The sequence below is a fragment of the Beta vulgaris genome, chromosome 9 (assembly GCF_026745355.1).
Source record: "Beta vulgaris subsp. vulgaris cultivar EL10 chromosome 9, EL10.2, whole genome shotgun sequence".
Classification (NCBI taxonomy): domain Eukaryota; kingdom Viridiplantae; phylum Streptophyta; class Magnoliopsida; order Caryophyllales; family Amaranthaceae; genus Beta; species Beta vulgaris.
Window position 1 is genome coordinate 42568589 of NC_079210.1, and position 19019 is coordinate 42587607.

At 36.7% G+C, this 19019-nt stretch overlaps 1 protein-coding gene and 1 long non-coding RNA gene across 2 annotated transcripts; both read left to right on the forward strand.

Annotated features, from left to right (window-relative positions):
• Positions 1-224: 224 nt before the first annotated feature.
• On the forward strand, positions 225-11881 carry LOC104903875 (serine/threonine-protein kinase STY46). Its single transcript, XM_010692001.4, has 16 exons — positions 225-761; positions 873-987; positions 1724-1791; positions 2034-2156; positions 2804-2858; positions 3208-3318; positions 4037-4087; positions 4642-4832; positions 4914-5021; positions 5414-5487; positions 5990-6165; positions 7966-8061; positions 9168-9248; positions 9354-9407; positions 9689-9823; positions 11493-11881. Exons 1-16 carry the CDS (start codon positions 532-534, stop codon positions 11562-11564), a joined length of 1740 nt encoding a protein of 579 aa, XP_010690303.2. The 5' UTR covers positions 225-531; the 3' UTR covers positions 11565-11881.
• A 736-nt stretch (positions 11882-12617) lies between these two features.
• On the forward strand, positions 12618-18234 carry LOC109136133 (uncharacterized). The gene is made up of 2 exons (XR_002040997.3): positions 12618-17792; positions 17874-18234. It is a non-coding gene; the product is annotated as an uncharacterized LOC109136133 (long non-coding RNA).
• Positions 18235-19019: the final 785 nt, after the last annotated feature.

A 19019-nucleotide genomic window follows, 5' to 3' on the forward strand; every position in this document is an offset into this window, starting at 1 on the left:
TACTCAATAATTTCTCTAGTCAATTATTTTTTTTTTTTAAATAAAGAAACATGCTTATACTAGTTAATAAACTTTATTATCATATCAAAAATTGACTAAATATAATAAATGTATCTAAATTAATAGAGTCTGCTTTTTAGTGGATCAGTACAGAAGCATAATCCACGTCAGCTCCCCCTCAGATGGGCTCACCACTACGCCGTTAAATCTGTAACACAGAGAGAGAGAGAACCAGTTAGAGAGAGAAAACACAAATACAAATTTTTTTTAAAAACTTTTTAAAACCCACCATTGAAGAGAGAGAAAGAGCAAAAAAAGAAAACCATAATCTTTTGATTATCGAAAATCTGCGATAATTTTCCTTCCTTTTTTCTTCTTCTTTATATATATTAATCACGTAAATCTGAATCCTTTCCTAATTTAATTTAATTTAATTATTATGGTTTAGAAGAGGAAATAAAAGAGAGAAGAGAGGAGAGAGAAAACTTTTTTATTTTTGTGTGTGAAATCGGAGGAGAGAGAAAGAGAGAAATGGTGATGGAAGATAACGAGAGTAGTTGTAATAGTAGCAGGGCGGCGACAGCGGCGGAAACGACGTCGACGGCGTCAGCTACGGCGGCGCAAAATTCCAGACAGCAGCGTCAGAGACTTGAGGTATATAATGAGGTTTTGAGAAGGTTGATGGAATTGAATAATCCAGAATCTGTAAATCCTTGTTTTGATGATGAACTTTGGGCTCACTTTCATCGTCTTCCTGCTAGGTTTGTTCAATTACTTTTTTTTTTTTCCGTTTTGTTCTCTGCTTTTTTTTCGTGATTTTTTTTTTGAATTTTGAGGAATTTTTATGATTTTTTTTTGGTGTGAAAATGTAGATATGCGTTGGATGTAAATGTGGAAAGAGCAGAAGATGTTTTGTTGCACAAAAAATTATTGCATCTTGCTCATGATCCAGTGAATAGACCTGCATTTGACGTACGGTTAGTTCAGGTTAGTTTAATTCTACTCGATTGTTTAATTTTCATTTTGTTTTCTGTTGTTCATATTTCATTAATTTCGTTAGTAATTTTGCGTTTTTTTTCCTGTTTTGTTATGACAGTTTCTGACTTATATTATTTGTATATTGATCATGTTTAATGCTTTGTATGCGAATTATGAGTATTTATTAATGAATTTACATGTTTTGTGTTTTTTTTTGAAGATGTTGTTTGTTATGTACTGTTTGCGTCGGTGATTTTATGATTTGTATTAGTCGGAATTATGGTCGGTTGATGGTATTGGTAGTTGTTGGAGTTAGAGAAAAGTGTGATTGAGTTTTCTAGATGATCAGCATTATCATGTGTGTGCGTGTTATTGACGAGTGTTTCTTTGAGGTTATTGTGAATTTGAGACCTTTTGCGATTGCTGTCGTTTAAGTTAATGTTCAAATCGGTGGTGATGTTGCCGGAGAATAAAGATCGAGTTAGGGTATTGTCTTTGATTTTAGAGATGATGCATCTATGTGTGTTCTGCATGGATGATAGTTTACATCCATTTGTTTGTTATTTGGTGACGCAAATGCAAAAGTTTATGTTTTCTATCATATGCATTGTACTTTCTGGTGGAATTTGGAATTAAGTTTGTTCACGGCTTTTATAAACCATGCTTGTCAATTCTATGATCGAATTTATTGATTCTTGAAATTTTGCATGTATTGATGGATATATGGTGCAATGACTTTGATTAGGTCCATCCCGTTTCTGATGGAAATTCAGATGATAAGGCTCAAGAATCTTCTGCCTTTACTCGAAAAAGGTGTGCATTATTATGTTTTTGCTTTACTTAGGCTGTCCACGGACACTCCATTATCATGTTTTTGCATTCTTGTGCTTTTGCTTTTGTAATAAATGTAATCCTTCTGTGGACACTCCATTTTCCGTTCAGAGATAAGGCATAATCTGTTATGGTTTGATGACATTATATCTTTATTGTGTGGTTCGTTGCATCTTGATTAACTTGAAGTCTTGCTGATGCTACCGCCTCTTTCTTTTTTGTAGTCATCCACCACCTGCTTTTGGTTCATCACCTAATCTTGAGGCCCTTGCACTTGAAGGAAACAAACCACATGATGATGATGATGAGGAAGATGATGATGCAAATGCTAGTTCAAGGCTGTTTCGGTAAATGCTAAGACGTAATTTCACCTCATTGTGTATACTTCTGACTTTTGAGAATATATATTACATGTGTAAGCAATAATTCTTATATAGAAGATCCTCTGGGGAGATTTCTACTCTCAAGTTTTTCTCTCCTTTGTGTAGATACTGCTTGACTTTAAACTATGTTCAGTGGGAGGAACTTCTAGTTATAAAGCAATGTTATCCTGAGAAATGACTTTTCAGGCAGAGAGTATCAATAAAGGTTGATCTTATCTGCAAAATGGCTCTATCCAGACTACACTAGTATGAATACTTGCTCAGAAGGAGGGAATTTCAGCTGTATGGGATCAGAAATTTTGTTAGACTTAAAGGACTCTTATACTAAGATGAGTAGACAACTCTTTGTTTTGGCACTCAAAGCTGGGACCCCTTTTTTTCTCAGTATGTTGGGCATGTAAAGAGCTATTTGTCGAATATCAATTTGGTTGTGCTTCTAAAGCTGTTGTTATGTCATCCTCCTCATCCATTTAATATCAACTACACTGAGGGCAGCTTATATGTTGCATTGTTGCTCCTTCATTGCTCATATTTTCTGTTGCTGTTCCCTTGTCATGCCTTGTTGGACTTTTGTGCTTTGATGCTTACAAGTCAAGCTGATGTCTATGCAGGCCCATGCACGAGATCACCTTTTCCACAGACGACAAACCAAAACTTCTTAGCCAGGTTGGTGGCTCACTAGTCATATTGTACGTACTTTGTTCTGTTATAGAAGTAATAAGTTACGCAGTGGTAAATTCTCATAAGAGATATACATATAAAAAGATGTGCACGCGCGAGAGATGAAAGAGTAAAGAAATCTAGTACCTGGTTTATCCTTTTCTGTTATGGGTTATAATTAGGTTTGTTATGTATGCTCTATTACTCAACAATTTTCCAGTTATTTTGTTTGAAATTTGTATACAAATCACTACAGCATTTGTTTCCCACATTTTATCTTGTTTGGCGGGTATTTGGTGTTTTTAATTGGACAGAAATACTATTCAGTGCTTTAAATGAGTTTTGATCTTTGCAGTTAACATCTTTACTAGCTGATGTCGGGCTGAATATTCAAGAAGCTCATGCATTTTCTACCACAGATGGTTATTCTTTGGATGTTTTTGTTGTGGATGGTTGGCCATATGAGGTATACTTCATCTATGAGTACCACTAAGCTGATGTTTTCATAATTTTATATACAGCTGAAATTGGCTTATGTTATGGAAGTTCTAGTAATCAAATTACCCTTTTTTTCTTTGTGTCTGAAGAGGGGCTGAGGGAGGGGGAGTAGTTCTGGTTTTGCATTGGCATTCTTGATTACAGCTCTTTGATCTAAATAGTATAATATTTTGAATTTGCTATAGTTTGTGGAGATTACCGTTACTCATATTTCAGGTGGTTAAAATGATGCTGCTTCCTTTAAATTGGCTCTTTAATTGAAACGATCACCAGCGCACAAGGCTTCTAATTGTGTGATGTCCAAAGAGTGTCAAGTAGTAACAGTTTATATGCATTTGGGAAGCTCGTTTCCTTTAATCTTGTGAATAGCAAATAACCTATACTGGCTGCCATTTTACAATAGAGAGAAAACGCCTGAAATTAATATGTTGTAATACGAGTTTTATCCACTATCACATTACAGGATACTGATAATATAAATAATAAATAGCTATCTATAATTCAGTATTAGGCATATTGGTTTTCTCCACATTATCACACATCTGTCTGTGTTGCTTTATAATGTTTTGAATGTTGATAAATGTCCAGTCTATATCAATTCGTTGCTCAACTTTCTGTGTCCTGTGCTGTAGTGTTATATATCAACTGATTTTGTTATGCTGATTTACTGTCATTTAATATTTTAGGAGACACAAAGGCTCAGATCTGCTTTGGAAAAAGAACTAAAGAGAATTGAGGTAATTTACTGCTTCTAAAGTTTTATTCTTATACCTTCTTTAGTCAAGCTGTCTACGTGTTCTATGTCTACACTCTGATGTGGAACTCTTCATGCTACTGCTTACTATGTTGAAACTCATCTTAGTGTTTCTTTGAGCTGTTTTATGTATTTTATACAATGATTTTGCAAGCCAGTGTAGACTTTTTTTCAATTTAAAACACGTGCCTAAACTGATTGTTATTTATTAGAGATCAGCAAATTTGTGTAGAAGGAACATTTTGACCTATGTGTATTACCAATTTGTGCATCAGAAACCACCTTCGGTCCACCACATAATATTGTCTACTATGGCAGACAAGATCTTGGTCATTTTTACATTTGCCTAATTAAGTTTATGTAGGCTTGTTCACAGGCTACACACTAACTTAGTTAAAGACAGTTCTCTGACTTATATGCATCTCTTCTGAAGAAGTTGCCCTGTAACATTATATAGCATTTGTGGAAAATTGGCAATCTCTTTTAGCTTTTTTTTGTTGTTTTTCTTATACAAGATGGTGCTTTCTGGCTTCGCAGAATTCATCTTGGCGCAGTCAACAATCATCTTCTCCTATGGATGAGCAAGAGCAAGCACCGGATGATGCCAAGCCAGACGAAGCCAAGGGTGAACATGTAGCGATACCGAATGATGGAACTGATGTTTGGGAAATTGACCCTAGATATTTGAAATTTGAGACTAAAGTTGCATCTGGATCATATGGTGATTTGTAAGTTTATCATGGTAAAAGTCGCTGTACAAGTTTGTTGCACGCTATGACGATTCACTCAATTTATTACTCTTGGCTCAGGTATAAGGGTACTTACTGCAGTCAGGATGTGGCAATTAAGGTTCTTAAGCATGAGCGTTTGAATACAGATTTGCAGAAAGAGTTTGGTCAGGAAGTGTATATCATGAGGTGATCTTTTTGTCTTCAAGCGCTTCGAGATGCTTCTTCGTGTTATCTATTCATCCCTAAAATTTTCTGTTAAATCATGTGTTCAACCTGTTTTTTCCCTCATATTTCGGCTTATTTTTAGTTTATATTCTGGGTATAGAAGTTGTTTCGAGTTCTTTCAATTGAAATTTGCTAATTAAGGGATTTTCATTATTTTGATTGTATCCTGTCAAGATTTGTTGTTTTCTTTTGTCTGTACCAAGGTTGTCTTGTACAATTGAAGTGCTTATTCATGTCTGGAAGGTCCACGTTAAGATGTTTTAATTTATTTTCCAGCATGTCTGGAGATGAAATTTAGTTTATGATGGGCTATCTGGATAGACTGTCTTACTTTATCTTCTTTCATGTTGCAGGAAAGTTCGTCATAAGAATGTTGTTCAATTCATTGGTGCTTGTACGAAACCTCCAAGTCTATGTATTGTCACAGGTAATATGTGGACATATTTTGATCACTGTCTAATTGTAAATGTGGCATATAGAACTGTTGAATTCACCAGCGGCTGATCCAGAAAACTTATAGTGTCTCAGTCGAAAGGTGTCCTCATTCAGAAGTTGTGAATAATAGGCCCATACTTCTCTAATATATTATCCACTTTATTATATGATGTGTTCTTTGTTAAGAAATGCAACTAATATCCTCAACCTTCGCTATCCCCTCTATATTACTTATTATTGGTTAATGCCATTACCTTCTTGTTAATTGTACTTCGTATTTTCAAAGTGTCAACATGGAATACATCTTTGGGACAGAAGTAATATTTAGTATTGTTAAGCGGGGAAAAAAGTTCCAGAAACTTGCTTGATGATATGGGCCCGCCTTTTTGAACATTCTCTTACAATGCTATATATAGAGCAAAAACAGCCTGTATTATATCATTACTATGGTTTACTTGTTTTAACCCATCCTTTTTCCTTGTCTTGTTACTCAGAGTTTATGTCTGGTGGAAGTGTTTACGACTATTTGCACAAGCACAAGGGAACATTCAAGCTTCCATCGTTGTTAAAAGTAGCAATTGATGTTTCCAAAGGAATGAACTATTTGCATCAGAACAATATCCTCCATAGGGATTTGAAGGCTGCCAATCTTTTGATGGATGAAAATGAGGTATTTAACTCTGGTTTCTTTTACGATATTGACAGTGACAACACTGGTGATAAAATAACGATTTGTGCTTATAGTGGTTACAGAATGACAACACCCAAAACTCTTTTCTAATTTTTAACAATGATATTACTGTGATTCTGATTGAAGAGCCAACTTCCTTTCATTTAGATTGCTTATCTTGTATCCTAAGGTGTCTGGTCAAGCAATGCAATTTCATTACTCTCCTGGCAAGTTCCAAGTTTGATGTTAAATTAGTAGTTTATCTGTTCATTGTCGATAAGGCAATGTTACTGAGTGATATGTGAAGCTCTCAGCTCTGACCTGGTCTTAAAACTCAAAGTTGTATAAATTCAGGTTTTCAGCTAAGAGCTGTTCGTTCAACTCAGAAGTATATTAGTACCAACTATCGTGGGCCTGTCTGGTTGTTCGTATATATAATTTGAGATCTCTATGATAGGCTCAATTTTGAACCTCTTTCCAATTTTTAATTTTAAAAGCATATTTATAGTTTAATTTATAACTGTGTGAGATTCTTTTTTCTGATTAAGCGTTATTTTTTGGATTTTGTAAGCTATCCTAAAATGACAGTTTTGTTTCCAAATGGCTTGCATTATTATGAACAGTGGGTTGTTATGAATTATTATGAAGAAACTCATTATGAATTACATAATTAAGAGTAGAACGTCGCACCCCTCAAAAAAAAAAAAAAGAGTAGAACATTGCACTTTCAGAAGGAAAGCGTTCTCTAAGAATGTGCAAAAACAGAAACTATATGCTTATTGTGGGTATTTGGATCTCTAAGATGGCTACTTAATGAGTTTCTTTTTATCAGTGGTTCGAGTTGCTTTGCATGAGGCTACAACATGTATTTCATCTTTGTAGCTATGTTCTGAATTTTGATTTACCTGCCTTTACAATGATACTGTTGATGAGCTATCAGTGCCTCGACCACCACATTTTATTCTTGCACATTGATAGAAGGAACTCTATGGCTGAACTCACAGTGCTGCTGCTTTGTTGCTCTTGATTTCGTGTGTCCAATAGTGTGCTAGGCGAAAGCTTTTTCTTCAAGAGTTTCTTCTATCAAATTAGGATATGTTGAAGATGATAGACTATATCCTTATTACTTCTGCTTCTTGATGTCTTCATATGTAAATCCAGTGAAAGATTCTAAATCGCTTGATAGTTACAACTTACAAATGCTTCTTGCGGGGTGCATTGCGGGTATGCAGAGTTAGAGATACGGACTCTGAAGCACTATCTATACTTGTCTTTGGTTCATGTGAAGGCCCATTAGTGATGGTCTGAAGTACCCGAAAGGTGAAAGTGATGTCTTGAAACTTTTGAAGCATGAGGAACATTAATCTACACAGCTTATGTTATGGTGGAGAAACTTGAATCTCAACTACACTGGCGCTGTGGAGAGTTTGAGAGCGAATGACGACATCAAAGTCCTTATGATGTTATAGACTTATAGTGGTGGATTATTGCATGAATTCGGTTACTTAGTTTACTATGTGAAAGACTTTGTGTGCAAGTGGGAAAGTTGTAGCTAGATCTGCTTCTAAATCTTTGTGATTTATTTACCTTTAAATCCCTATTGTTATATTTTGATATTTGTATATGCTGATTTTCTTGTTTCTTTAACTGTTACATGTATTGATGCACATTGGGCACATGCACTTAATCAACATCTTCTCATTCATTCATGTTTTCCTTGTTTGTTGGCATGTGAGCACTGTCTAAGTTTCAAGAACCTAAAACATATATTTTATCTTCCTTCTCCTAATCGTGCTGCAGGTAGTCAAGGTGGCTGATTTTGGTGTGGCAAGAGTGAGGGCTCAAACTGGTGTTATGACAGCTGAAACAGGAACTTATCGTTGGATGGCTCCAGAGGTGTGTCTCTGTCTTGGACAACGAATCATAATAGCTGCGTCTCCTATTGACTAGTCTTTATGTGTTTTTGTCATACTTCGCGCAGGCTCATAGGTCTTTCTTCTTTTTTCTTCGATTTTGGTTGGGGGGTGGTGGGAGAGAAATATTTCTTGATGTTAGTCCTTGGAGAGGTCAATTATAATGTTGTCGCCTTGTGGGTGAGACATTGTACAGTAGAGATTAATGTTATTACTTATTATTGCAGCCCATATTATGCTTCTAATATTGCTGATATAAATTGATTGCCATTTTACCCGTGTGGTTCTTCCTTTTTATTATCTGAAAGTATCAACATTTCCACGCATAGTACTAAATGAGTCAAATGCTGGACAATGGTGACCATGTGGCTTGTGGGTTTAGTATGCATTCTCCAGGATGGTATGCTAGAAGAGCGTTGCTTCTCCTTCAGTAATCAGATTTTCCAATTTTTTTCTTCAGTTTCATTGAATATGTCTAGGATGATCTTAGTATTGAGTTATAAATGTGAATCAAAAGTGAGTTTTAATTGCTGGGGATATTGTTACAGCTGGGTAAGGATCTGAAAATTGGCTGATAGCTCTTGCTTGCATGAGTTTACTGCCTCTAACTAGTGTCTTCAGTATAGCTGACTGAATTTACATGTGGTTTCCTTGAGTTTTTACTTACTTCTTTGTTTTAGAGTGTTAGTTTTGATGACTTATCTTTTATGGGAGTTTACAATTTCAACTATCTTACAATAACAGAGAGGAGGGTTATGATTTTATGAATCTAAAACTGTTTATTATACCACCTTGCCCCTTGAAGTCCCTGCTGTAGGCAGCTGCCTTCTAAATCGTGTGGATCTCATTTATTAGGTTTTAGTATCCTTCACGTTCCATATTTGTGCATGTTAGTTAATACAGGATGCTGAATACTCTAAAGAGATCCTGTATGCTTGTTTTGTTCAAGTCACTAATACAAATGTATAAACATATGAAGTTGGTCTAAATTTGAAAGAATTGTGCATGTTGATTGGTGAAACTGTATTTTTCTAATAATTTTGCTGTTTTCTCTTTTTCCATTGTTCTTACTTCTACTTTAATTTGAAGGTTATTGAACACAAGCCATATGATCACAAAGCTGATGTTTTCAGTTTTGCAATTGTACTGTGGGAGTTACTTACTGGCAAGGTGTGCACTCCGTGGATTATTTCTGTTGGATCTTAAATTACTGCTACATTTTGATGGTTTTCCCTCTTGATAGTTGATAGATATTTTACAATGTTTATTGTGCAGCTACCCTATGAGTACTTGACCCCGTTACAAGCAGCTGTTGGAGTAGTGCAGAAGGTAAACATCATTTTCCACCCATCATTAATAGTTTGCAATATGGGGTCTAGGGTATGGCGACAAGCATTGCTTCTTGCTCTAGCATTGACTAGGAAGTGATGAGTGGAAAAGCTGGGGAATAATACAAATTACATGAAGTTTTTGTTAAGCGATGTCTCAGTTTTGCTACTATATTATGTCCCTACGTGCTCTTGTTGCTTTTCTTGGGTTGCTTGTGTCATGCAACTTTATAAGATTTATTGGGAAAACCAGTTCACAAATTTCCCTGTAATTTTGATCAGGGCCTACGGCCTACTATGCCTAAGAATTGTCATCCCAAGCTTACCGAGCTTCTTGAAAGATGCTGGCAGCAAGATCCTGCAATGAGACCTGACTTCGCCGAGATCATACCTATTCTGCAGCAAATATCAAAAGAGGTAAATTTGCTTTTTCATGATAATAGAATTGATGTTGGATTTATCAGTCTAAGCACGGGAAAATACTTACGCCACCATGTCAAAGTATTTTTTTGTTCTTTCGTCGGTCTTATAGGAACAATTTATATACTTCCTCAGTTTTTTTTAGATGTTACACTTTCAAAAATTGTGGTTCCCTAGGCAAAAATTGGAGGAGTAATTAGGAGAGAATTAACATGGGGTTTAAGGGAAGGGAGGAGAGAGAAAAGAGAACCCCAACTAGGGTTCCCCACCACCACCCCAGCAGCCCAGACAACTCCCACCACCACCCCACCACCCACCTGAAATTCAAACCACCCACCCCACCCACCCAAAACCCCACCCCACCCACCCGAAAACCCCACCCACCCACCAAAAAGCCCACCCCACCCGCCGAAAAACCCGCTCATATTAGCCCACCCGCCGAATTCGAACCACCACCCCACCACCCACCTGAAATTCGAACATCGTCGCCACCTTCGACCAGCCTTCGCACCCCCGCACACACCACACACGCTCGGCCAGCCTCGTCGCGCGAACCGCTCGCCCAGCCTCGTTGTTCTTTTCGTCGCTGCGTTTTCAGGTAGGTGGGGCCCTTTTCGTCGCTGCGTTTTCAGGTCGCTGCGTTTTCAGGTCGCTGCGTTTTCAGGTAGGTGGGGCACCTTCGTCGTTCTTCCATCGTTCCATCGGGGCTCGTTTGGTCGTCGCTGCTCCCCCTAGTTTTCCGGTGGTGGGGAATAATTTCGTGGGTGGGAGTCTTGTTTTCAGGTGGGTGGGTGGTTGGGATTTTTGGGTGGGTGGGTAGCGATTTCGGGTGGGTGGTGGAGTGGTGGTGGGGATTCGCCGGGCTTCTGTGGTGGTGGGTAAGGAGGCTGCGAGGTGGGGGGAAGGGATGGGGCAGCTGAGGTGGTGTAGGAGGGGTGGTGGAAGAGAAGGGAGGAGGTTTAATTAATTTTGGATTAGTATATAATAAGGTTAAATTAAGTTAGTTTAATTTTGATTAATCCTTATAAGTAAGGGTAAGTGAGTAATTTTACAGCATAAAATTTTCCAATATAGGAAATAAAAAAAAGTGTAACATCTATTTAGAAACATGCAATTTAAGGAAAGTGTAACATCTAAAAAAAAAACGGAGGAAGTATTGCAATTTGGCATAGCTTTGATTGATTAAGGGATGCATGCATTTCCCCTTATTGGACCTTGCCTTGGCTGCTGGTTGAAACCTCCTCAACTTAGATAGAAGCGTCTAGAGCTCCCATTGTTGTTTGCTATCTCGTCTCTCAAAATTGATAGTAATATTTGGTTTGGACTCGTCTTTGCCCATGGCTAGTTAGATGATTCAGTTTTACATCCTACTGTACAGATAGTCTTTCTTTAAACTTGATTAAATTCTTTACCAAGTGCTATCTTTGGAAGTCTTAAGGTTCAACTTTAATATAAAAAGCGGCCTAGTATTTTGGGACAACCTCAGAAAATTGTATCGTGGCCTATTATATAGCAACAGAAAAGACTAAAAACAATTTGGTAGAAAAACTAAGATGATAATCTATACAGCAAGAAGTTAGCAAAACTAGACGAGGTTTGTTGGGTAAATATCTAGTGTACTCTACATTGAACTTGCAAATAACAAAAATTAGTGTTATTGGAACAGGTTGCAAGTGGAGAAGGTCAGAAGGACAAACATGGTGGATTTTTCTCAGCTCTGAGAAGAGGTCATAACTAAGCACAGCAGAGGTTTTCCATTGCATTGAGTGTTTAATCCTTCGTACTACTAATTTCTAATTGTCTAGGTCATTTTGCATATGCCATTGCCTCTCTTTATAGTGTACAGTGATTTGTCAATACGGCATTTACAATTATGATAGGGTTGCTTTCTGTCAACTAAGAAGTAAACATATTCTTTATACTATTCTCCACACTTCTGCGTGTGTGCCCCCATCTGCATTCCTTCAGAAGGGGGCAGAATGAGTGAGTTTTTTTGTAACTTTGTGAAAACCTACTGCGGCCAAAAGATGAAATGACAAATTACTGTTTTTTTTATATTGGTATTTGCAAATTTCTTTCTGAGCTCCTTGTTGATATTTGTTTCAATCATAACTATGTGATCTACGTGCATTGGTGACTCGTGAATCTCTATTATACTTCCTCTGTTTAGAAATAGTTGCACCATTTCTATATTTCACGCATGCCGATGTATGATTTCAACCATTAATATCTTTAATTATCAATAAGTAAAAATTATAAAAAGTTTATATTAAAAAAATTTACATCGAGACGAATCTAACAAGATCCCACATGACTATGTTTTTCCTAAAATATAAATCACTAAAGACAATCTAAGTGTAAGATGTGAATAGTGCACAAAATAGAAATGGTGCAACTATTTCTAAACGGAGGAAGTATAAGGGAAGGGGGAGTAATGGTGTCTTCTTTTGAAATGCCTATTTTGTCCCCCTTCTCATTTTAAATTACAAATTCACTTACAAATCAAAAGGATTTCAAACAAAAATACCAAAAATATAATTATAACAATCACTCACAAGTCAACTAAAATCATAAAATTGCATAATTTACGTTATGCAAATCACTAAAATGAGGAAACTTTATAAAAACTTAAAAAATCACTTACAAACTACAACCTATGAAAAAATTGACTTGAAATCAAAGTGTCCACTTTCTTTACAATTTACTAGTTTTTATATGCACGCGATGCTTGCGAAGATACGTAGAAAATTAATTCTTTTAGGAGATGAAGAAAATTAAATTAATTATTAATTATTAATTATTTCTAATAAATTAGGAATATTTGAATTGTTGATGGTTTTCTTTTTGTAATATTTTTTTTCTTTTTTAAAATTAATTAGGTAGTTTTATTTTTTATTTTTTCATTAAAGTAAATAGTTAGAATAAGGATGTTATGAGGGTAAAATGAGATTTCTAATATTTTGGTGTCCTACCCCTCTTCCCATATAGAATAGAGATGAAATACTGTACTTAATTCAAAAATCAACTAAAAAATTATATTATTAGAAATCATAAATAAATTCAATAAAATTTCTATTTTGTTCATAGAATTTAACTTTGAAAAGTAAAAAAAAAAAACAAAAAGAATGGTGAGAAACTTAAGTGACAGAAACTAAACCAATCAAATTTTACAACTAAAAACAATTATACTTTGTATGTTTAATGTTCAATTTTGACTCTTATACCAAAGAAAATCGAATTTCTGTTTCGAAAAAAATTCAAGCACGCATCGCGTGCAAAAAATTCTAGTATATATTATGCCAGTGCAACAGAGGGAGTCATAACAGCCTTCCTCCTAATGGTGTAGCTGAATGCCATCTTGCAAGCCATGGATTAGTAAAGATGCTATCCGATCCTCCCCCCTTCCTATCGCAGTGACTAGTGAGTGCATTTTATGCTCCAATATTGATTATGTAGTTTTTTTTTCATTCGGTAATTAATCGGTCCAAGCATGATCAATCCTCATGAGATGGGGGAGGCAAGAGGGGGGATCCCAACTCATGAGGACACTTTCACAGATGGGAAACCACACAAATTTATACTAATAAGCAAATATTTACACAAACTCCTCAAATTGGGGTTGATGAGAGTCGAACACCTATCCATGTGGTTGACTTGGGAGGTTGGAGCTCCAACACTTGGGCTCCAATGATGACCTTTGATTATTTAGTATGTAAGTGCCAATTCACCTTAAGTACAATGTCGATTATTGTACAAAGTATTATTTTGTAAAAAGTAAATAGATTATAGTTTATTATTCAAAATAAAATAGAAAACTCATTGTTGCAAAAGGACAACCAATTATGGCCTAGTATCTTGTTATGGGGTAAAAATTTCTGGCAGCAATATAGTGGCAGCATATGTGTACAGGTGGCAACAAGCGATTGGTTTGAAGATGGAAGCAGGTTGCCAACGTGACAGCTTGTTGTGGTATCTCCTACAATGATGGTAGGTAGATCCTGAAATGATGGCAAGTGGAGGAAGATCAGCAAACAACATTTTAATGGTCAAAGTGGTTGGCAAACTGTTGAGAAGATCAAGGGAGATTCCTAAAGAGTAGGAACTAACAAGTTGCAACACATTTGACAGATTTTGCTTAAACCGTCATTTTTCCAACTTTAAATACTCCTATTGTAAACCATGCAAAACATACAAACTTTCTCCCACTTACTCATACCCCTAAAAACTATATTACGCTCATTTATTTTGCCAAATATTGCAACTTAATTGTTAACCTCTCTCCAAGCAAATTGATCCTCGTGTGAAATTTGCCCTAAACAATTTGGCGCCCATAGTGGGCTGATAATTAAAAAAGCAATCTTGCCAAAATCACCAATTTCAACAACTTGCCAAACATTATGGCCGAAATCAACAACGAAGTCGGAACACCAGCAACTCCCAAGTCGCTCGTCGAGGTGCGAGGGCAAGAAGCCATGGACCAAATAATGGGAGCCATTGACAAGATGAAACAATCTCTCATAGACGAGATTGCTGCGCAAGGTGCCCCATTCAAGAAAGAGACCGAACAACTCCGATCCCAAATGTTGTCCAACACGTCCAATTCTCGCAAGCAACGCCAAAGTGATATTGGCAGCGTAGCCAAGCAACTTAACACGAAAGGGCTCCTTCCAGTCAATGAAGATGCCGGATCTGAATGCCAAGTCAAGTTACCCGTGTTTGACCCATGCCAGGATCAGAAGGATGGCACCAGCAATGTCATGCAAACATCCCAGATATTCTGCCTAGGCAAACTTCATCTGATTCTGCTTTTGCAGGTAAATCCGCCCATGTAGATCCGTTGTACAAGCGACTCAATTACGTTGAGGAGATGATATTGAAGATCCTGGGAGTCCGACGGCCTGTCGAGAAAAATGCACTGACTAGTTATGCAGACTCGCCATTTGTAGATGTTATTGCTCTAGTTGAAATTCCAAAGTGTTTTGCTGTCCCTGACATGAAGCTATATGATAGAACAACAGATCCCAGTGAGCATGTTGCGCAATATAAACAAGGGATGATTATCATTCCAATATCTCGCGAGATGCGCGAAGCTTGCATGTGCAAGGGATTTGGGTCAACTTTATCGGGTCCCGGCCTTCAATGGTTCATTAATCTACCTGATGGTGCTATTTCTAGTTTTGCAGGTTTGGTGGACATGTTCAACCTCCAATTTGCCAGTAGCAGACGCCTTGAGAAGCAAACCAACGACTTGTACTGAGCTGTCCAAAGGTATGGCGAGCCATTAAGAGATTACCTTAACTGATTCAATTGTGAGAAGGTTTCCATCCCAAGATGTGACGCTCCTACAACCATAGAGGCCTTGTAAAGAGGTTTGCTCGTAGAATCAAATTTGCGCATGGAACTCACAAAATACCCTTGTCCGACATTTGAAGATGCCCAAGCCAAAGCTCTTGCACAAATTTTGTTCGAGGAAGATGTTGACACCAAAAAGGGAGCAACTTCCTAGGCAACTTTTCAAGCAACTTCCTAGGCGACTTTCCATGCAACTGCCTAGGTAACTTTTCGAACAACTTCATAGGCAGATCCTAGCAAGATGGCAACTCAACAAAGCATTTTTTCGTGGCAAACTCAACAGGCATCTTCCCATGGCAAATCAGATTAAATAAGGCATCTTCCCGTATCAAATTAAGTATTCATAGGCAAAAAGAGCAACATGTTAATTTTGTCTTTTACTTTCATTTTTATTTTTTATGCAAACGAATATTCAATCCTTTAGCTAAATTTATTGTGCGAGATTCTTATCCATTGACAATTTCGCCCAAATACAAAACAATGGCAATTTCGCCCTACATCTAATGACAATTTTGCCTGATCACAAAACATGTGCAAACGACAACTGGTATGACCTTTCAAAAGAAAGTAAAAAGCCTATGCAAATTACAAAACAAAAGAGTACGAAAAGCAACTTCAAAACGGGTCGACGTTTTAGTTTGCTACAACATGCATGCATCATACAAATGAAACACGTAATTTCGAGTAAAATGACAAGCAAACAAAAGCAAATACAAATTGCTTCCAGCAAGCAACATACGAGAAGCATATACAAAATGTTTCTAGCAAAGAAAGAACAAAAGTGCTTCTTGCAAATACATACAAAAATAGCAAGATGTGGAGGCATATTCACTTTCTAATTGTCACATAAGGAATTTGCAAAACATCATCTCGACATGCATCTTGCAACAATCTCATATACAACTTAGCAACATTCAGGAACACAATTTTCTAATTCATTACCATTGCTTCAACCGAATCTGGAAATTGGGGGCTATTGTTATAGGGTAAAATTCCAGTCCATGTGGCAACAATATAGTGGTAGCATATGTGTACAGGTGGCAACAAGCGACTAGTCTGAAGATGGAAGCAGGTTGCCAATGTGGCAGGTTGTTGTGGTAGGTCCTACAATGGTGGTAGGTAGTTCCTAAAATAGTGATAAGGGGAGGAAGATAAGCAAACAGTAAGTCAGTGGTCAAAGCGGTTGGCAAGCTGTTGAGAAGATCAAGGGAGATTCGTAAAGAGTAGGAACTAACAAGTTGCAGCACATTTGACAGACTTTGCTTAAACCGTCATTCTTCCTACTATAAATACTCCTATTGTAAACCATGCAAAACCTATAAACTTTCTCCCAGCTTACTCATACCCCTAAAAACTATATTTCGCTCATTTATTTTGCCAAGTATTGCAACTTAATTTGTTAACCCCCTCTCCAAACGAATTGATCATTGTGTGAAATTTGCTCTAAACATACCTCAACCTCAACTCCGTAAGTAACATCAATACGACAATACCCTACCTTCAAGCCTTTTATTTACAAATACAAATTTTGTGGTTCGCCAAGCAAACAAGACAACCCCAAAATGATGTCTCAATTTGGAAATCAAAGTTTCAAACTATAAGCTTTCAACATTGAAAAAATTACAAGGGACAACAGATGCCCTTCATAGCAGCATTTCGGAGCAGGAAGAGCATGGTGGGGAATTGCAGATGGAGTTGAGGAGTGCAACTCTCCTAACTTTGCAAGGTTATCTTTGAAGATATTATCTGTCTAGTTTCAAGACTTTGTTGAAGAGTACAACTTAGAGCTCTAAAGTTCTGCTCTAAGAAAAAAGCAGATATAAGTCATATAACTATATAAGGGTAAGGTGAATGTGGGTTCTTTGCGTAAACTTGAACTACTTGAAAACATAAACTTCTTCACGTAAATCATGAATAAGCTTGAAATCATATATTTGATGTTTAAAATCACTAGAATTTTTGCTTATTGCTGCGGTTTTATCCATACACAGCAACAAATCATGTCAAAAGAAAAGGTAAAATAGAAAATACACCTATTGATGCAGTTCTTGGCCAAAACCGCAACAATATATATCAACGGGAAAAAAAATTCAAATTTGGTTGATTGTTTGACCAATTCTATTGCTGCGATTTCCGGTCGAAACCGCAGCAATAGATTAAAATATTATTTTTCAAATAATATTTGAACCTATTACTGTGGTTCCTAAAAAAACCGCAGCAATAGACTATGATTTAATAAATAAAACACGCGTGCCACTTAGGATTTTTACTTCCTCACTTTTATTCTCTCATCTGGCGGTTTTCACTCAAACTCTTATCTCTCCTCTCATCCTCTCATATTTCCTCTCATCTCTCACCACTCTCTTCTTGTCATTCGTAGGCCGTTTTTCCTGTCTTGGCTCTCGTCTGCCGGCAAGGTGACAGACATCAACCGACTGATACTCCGAGAACGCCGACGATGACTTCCTCAATGGACTCCAAAATCGCATTTTGGCTCTCTACTCATTTCCTCACCGACGACGACTTGCTCTCGTTTTGCTGATGGGGTTAACAACGATGATATTAACAACCTTGATGACGACGATTTCTTACCGAAGTTTACTCCCCCAACGAGGTATTTTATTTTTCTTTATATCTCTTTCCCTAATTACTTTCAAAGATCTCACTATAACTTTAGTTTCCTTTTTTGTTTTAGAAATCGTGGGTGTTCTCCACTTCTCCACATCGACTTTAATCGGGTTCGGGACTTGATCAGGAGCAGCAGAAAGCCGTCGGCGTTAGATATGATGTTAGTTTTTTTGGTTAGCAGAAAGCTGTCGGACTCCATAGTCGGTGTTAAACCGAGTTTCATTGTAATTATCAGATCTGATGTTAGGTGGTGTTAGAATTAATTTTTTTTTGATTTTTTTGTATATTTTTCATTTACATCTTTGTTTTTTTTTATATGTGTGATTTTATATTTATGTATAAGTAATTCTTTTCCATTACTTCTGGCTTGTATTGTTTTATTTTCGTCTTATATTTTTATCTTTCAAATTTGATGGCAAAATGCAAAATGCAAAAAAAAAATCATACTTGTACCAGTACCTATTGCTGCGATTTTGGGCAACAACCGCAGCAATAGACCAAACTATTGATGCGGTTCTTAGCCAAAACTATAATACGTTGTATTTTTTTCAATAAAAATATACCTATTGCTACGGTTTTGGCTAGGAACCGCAGCAATAGCTTTGCCTATTGCTGCGGTCAAAAATCACAGCAATAGGTAATTACCTATTGTTGTCCCCTTAATTGTTGCACGGCCAAAACCGCCGCAATAGACCACTTAATGACCGCCACAATAAGCATTTATTCTACTAGTGAATCTGATTATGTGTATTTGCATTTTGCATATTTTGGTATATAATTCCTCCGTTTCAAAATAGTTGCACCATTTGGCATTTGATCACTATTCATGAACCAACTTTGACAAGCCTTTTCTCACCATTATATGAAAAAAACATAGTCAAGTGGGATCTTGTTAAATTCGTCTTAATACAAAGATTTTTTATGTCAACTTTTTATAATTTTTACTCATACGCAATTAAAGGTATTAACGTTCAAAAAAGTGTCTTGGCAAACGTGAAAAAGCAAATGATGTAACTATATTTTGAAATGGAGGAAGTATAATTTAATGATAAGAGAGAAAAAATATCTAACCAAGCCTCAACTCTCATGGTATTTTTGGTTCAATATTTGTTGTTGGGAGTAGAGGAGAACCGGAGAAGGTAAGATAAGGAGATCCCTACCCTAAGTTGCCAAGCACCATCACCTGGTAAAATTCGAATCCAAAAATTTTAAA

What these genes read in the sequence shown, in the direction of transcription:
- LOC104903875 (XM_010692001.4), top strand. Translation starts at nt 532, where the DNA reads ATGGTGATGGAAGATAACGAGAGTAGTTGTAATAGTAGCAGGGCGGCG. An exon ending in AACCAAAACTTCTTAGCCAG is followed by an intron (nt 2,859 to 3,207) that starts GTTGGTGGCTCA and finishes TGATCTTTGCAG; the next exon opens with TTAACATCTTTACTAGCTGA. An exon ending in ATCGTTGGATGGCTCCAGAG is followed by an intron (nt 8,062 to 9,167) that starts GTGTGTCTCTGT and finishes TTTAATTTGAAG; the next exon opens with GTTATTGAACACAAGCCATA.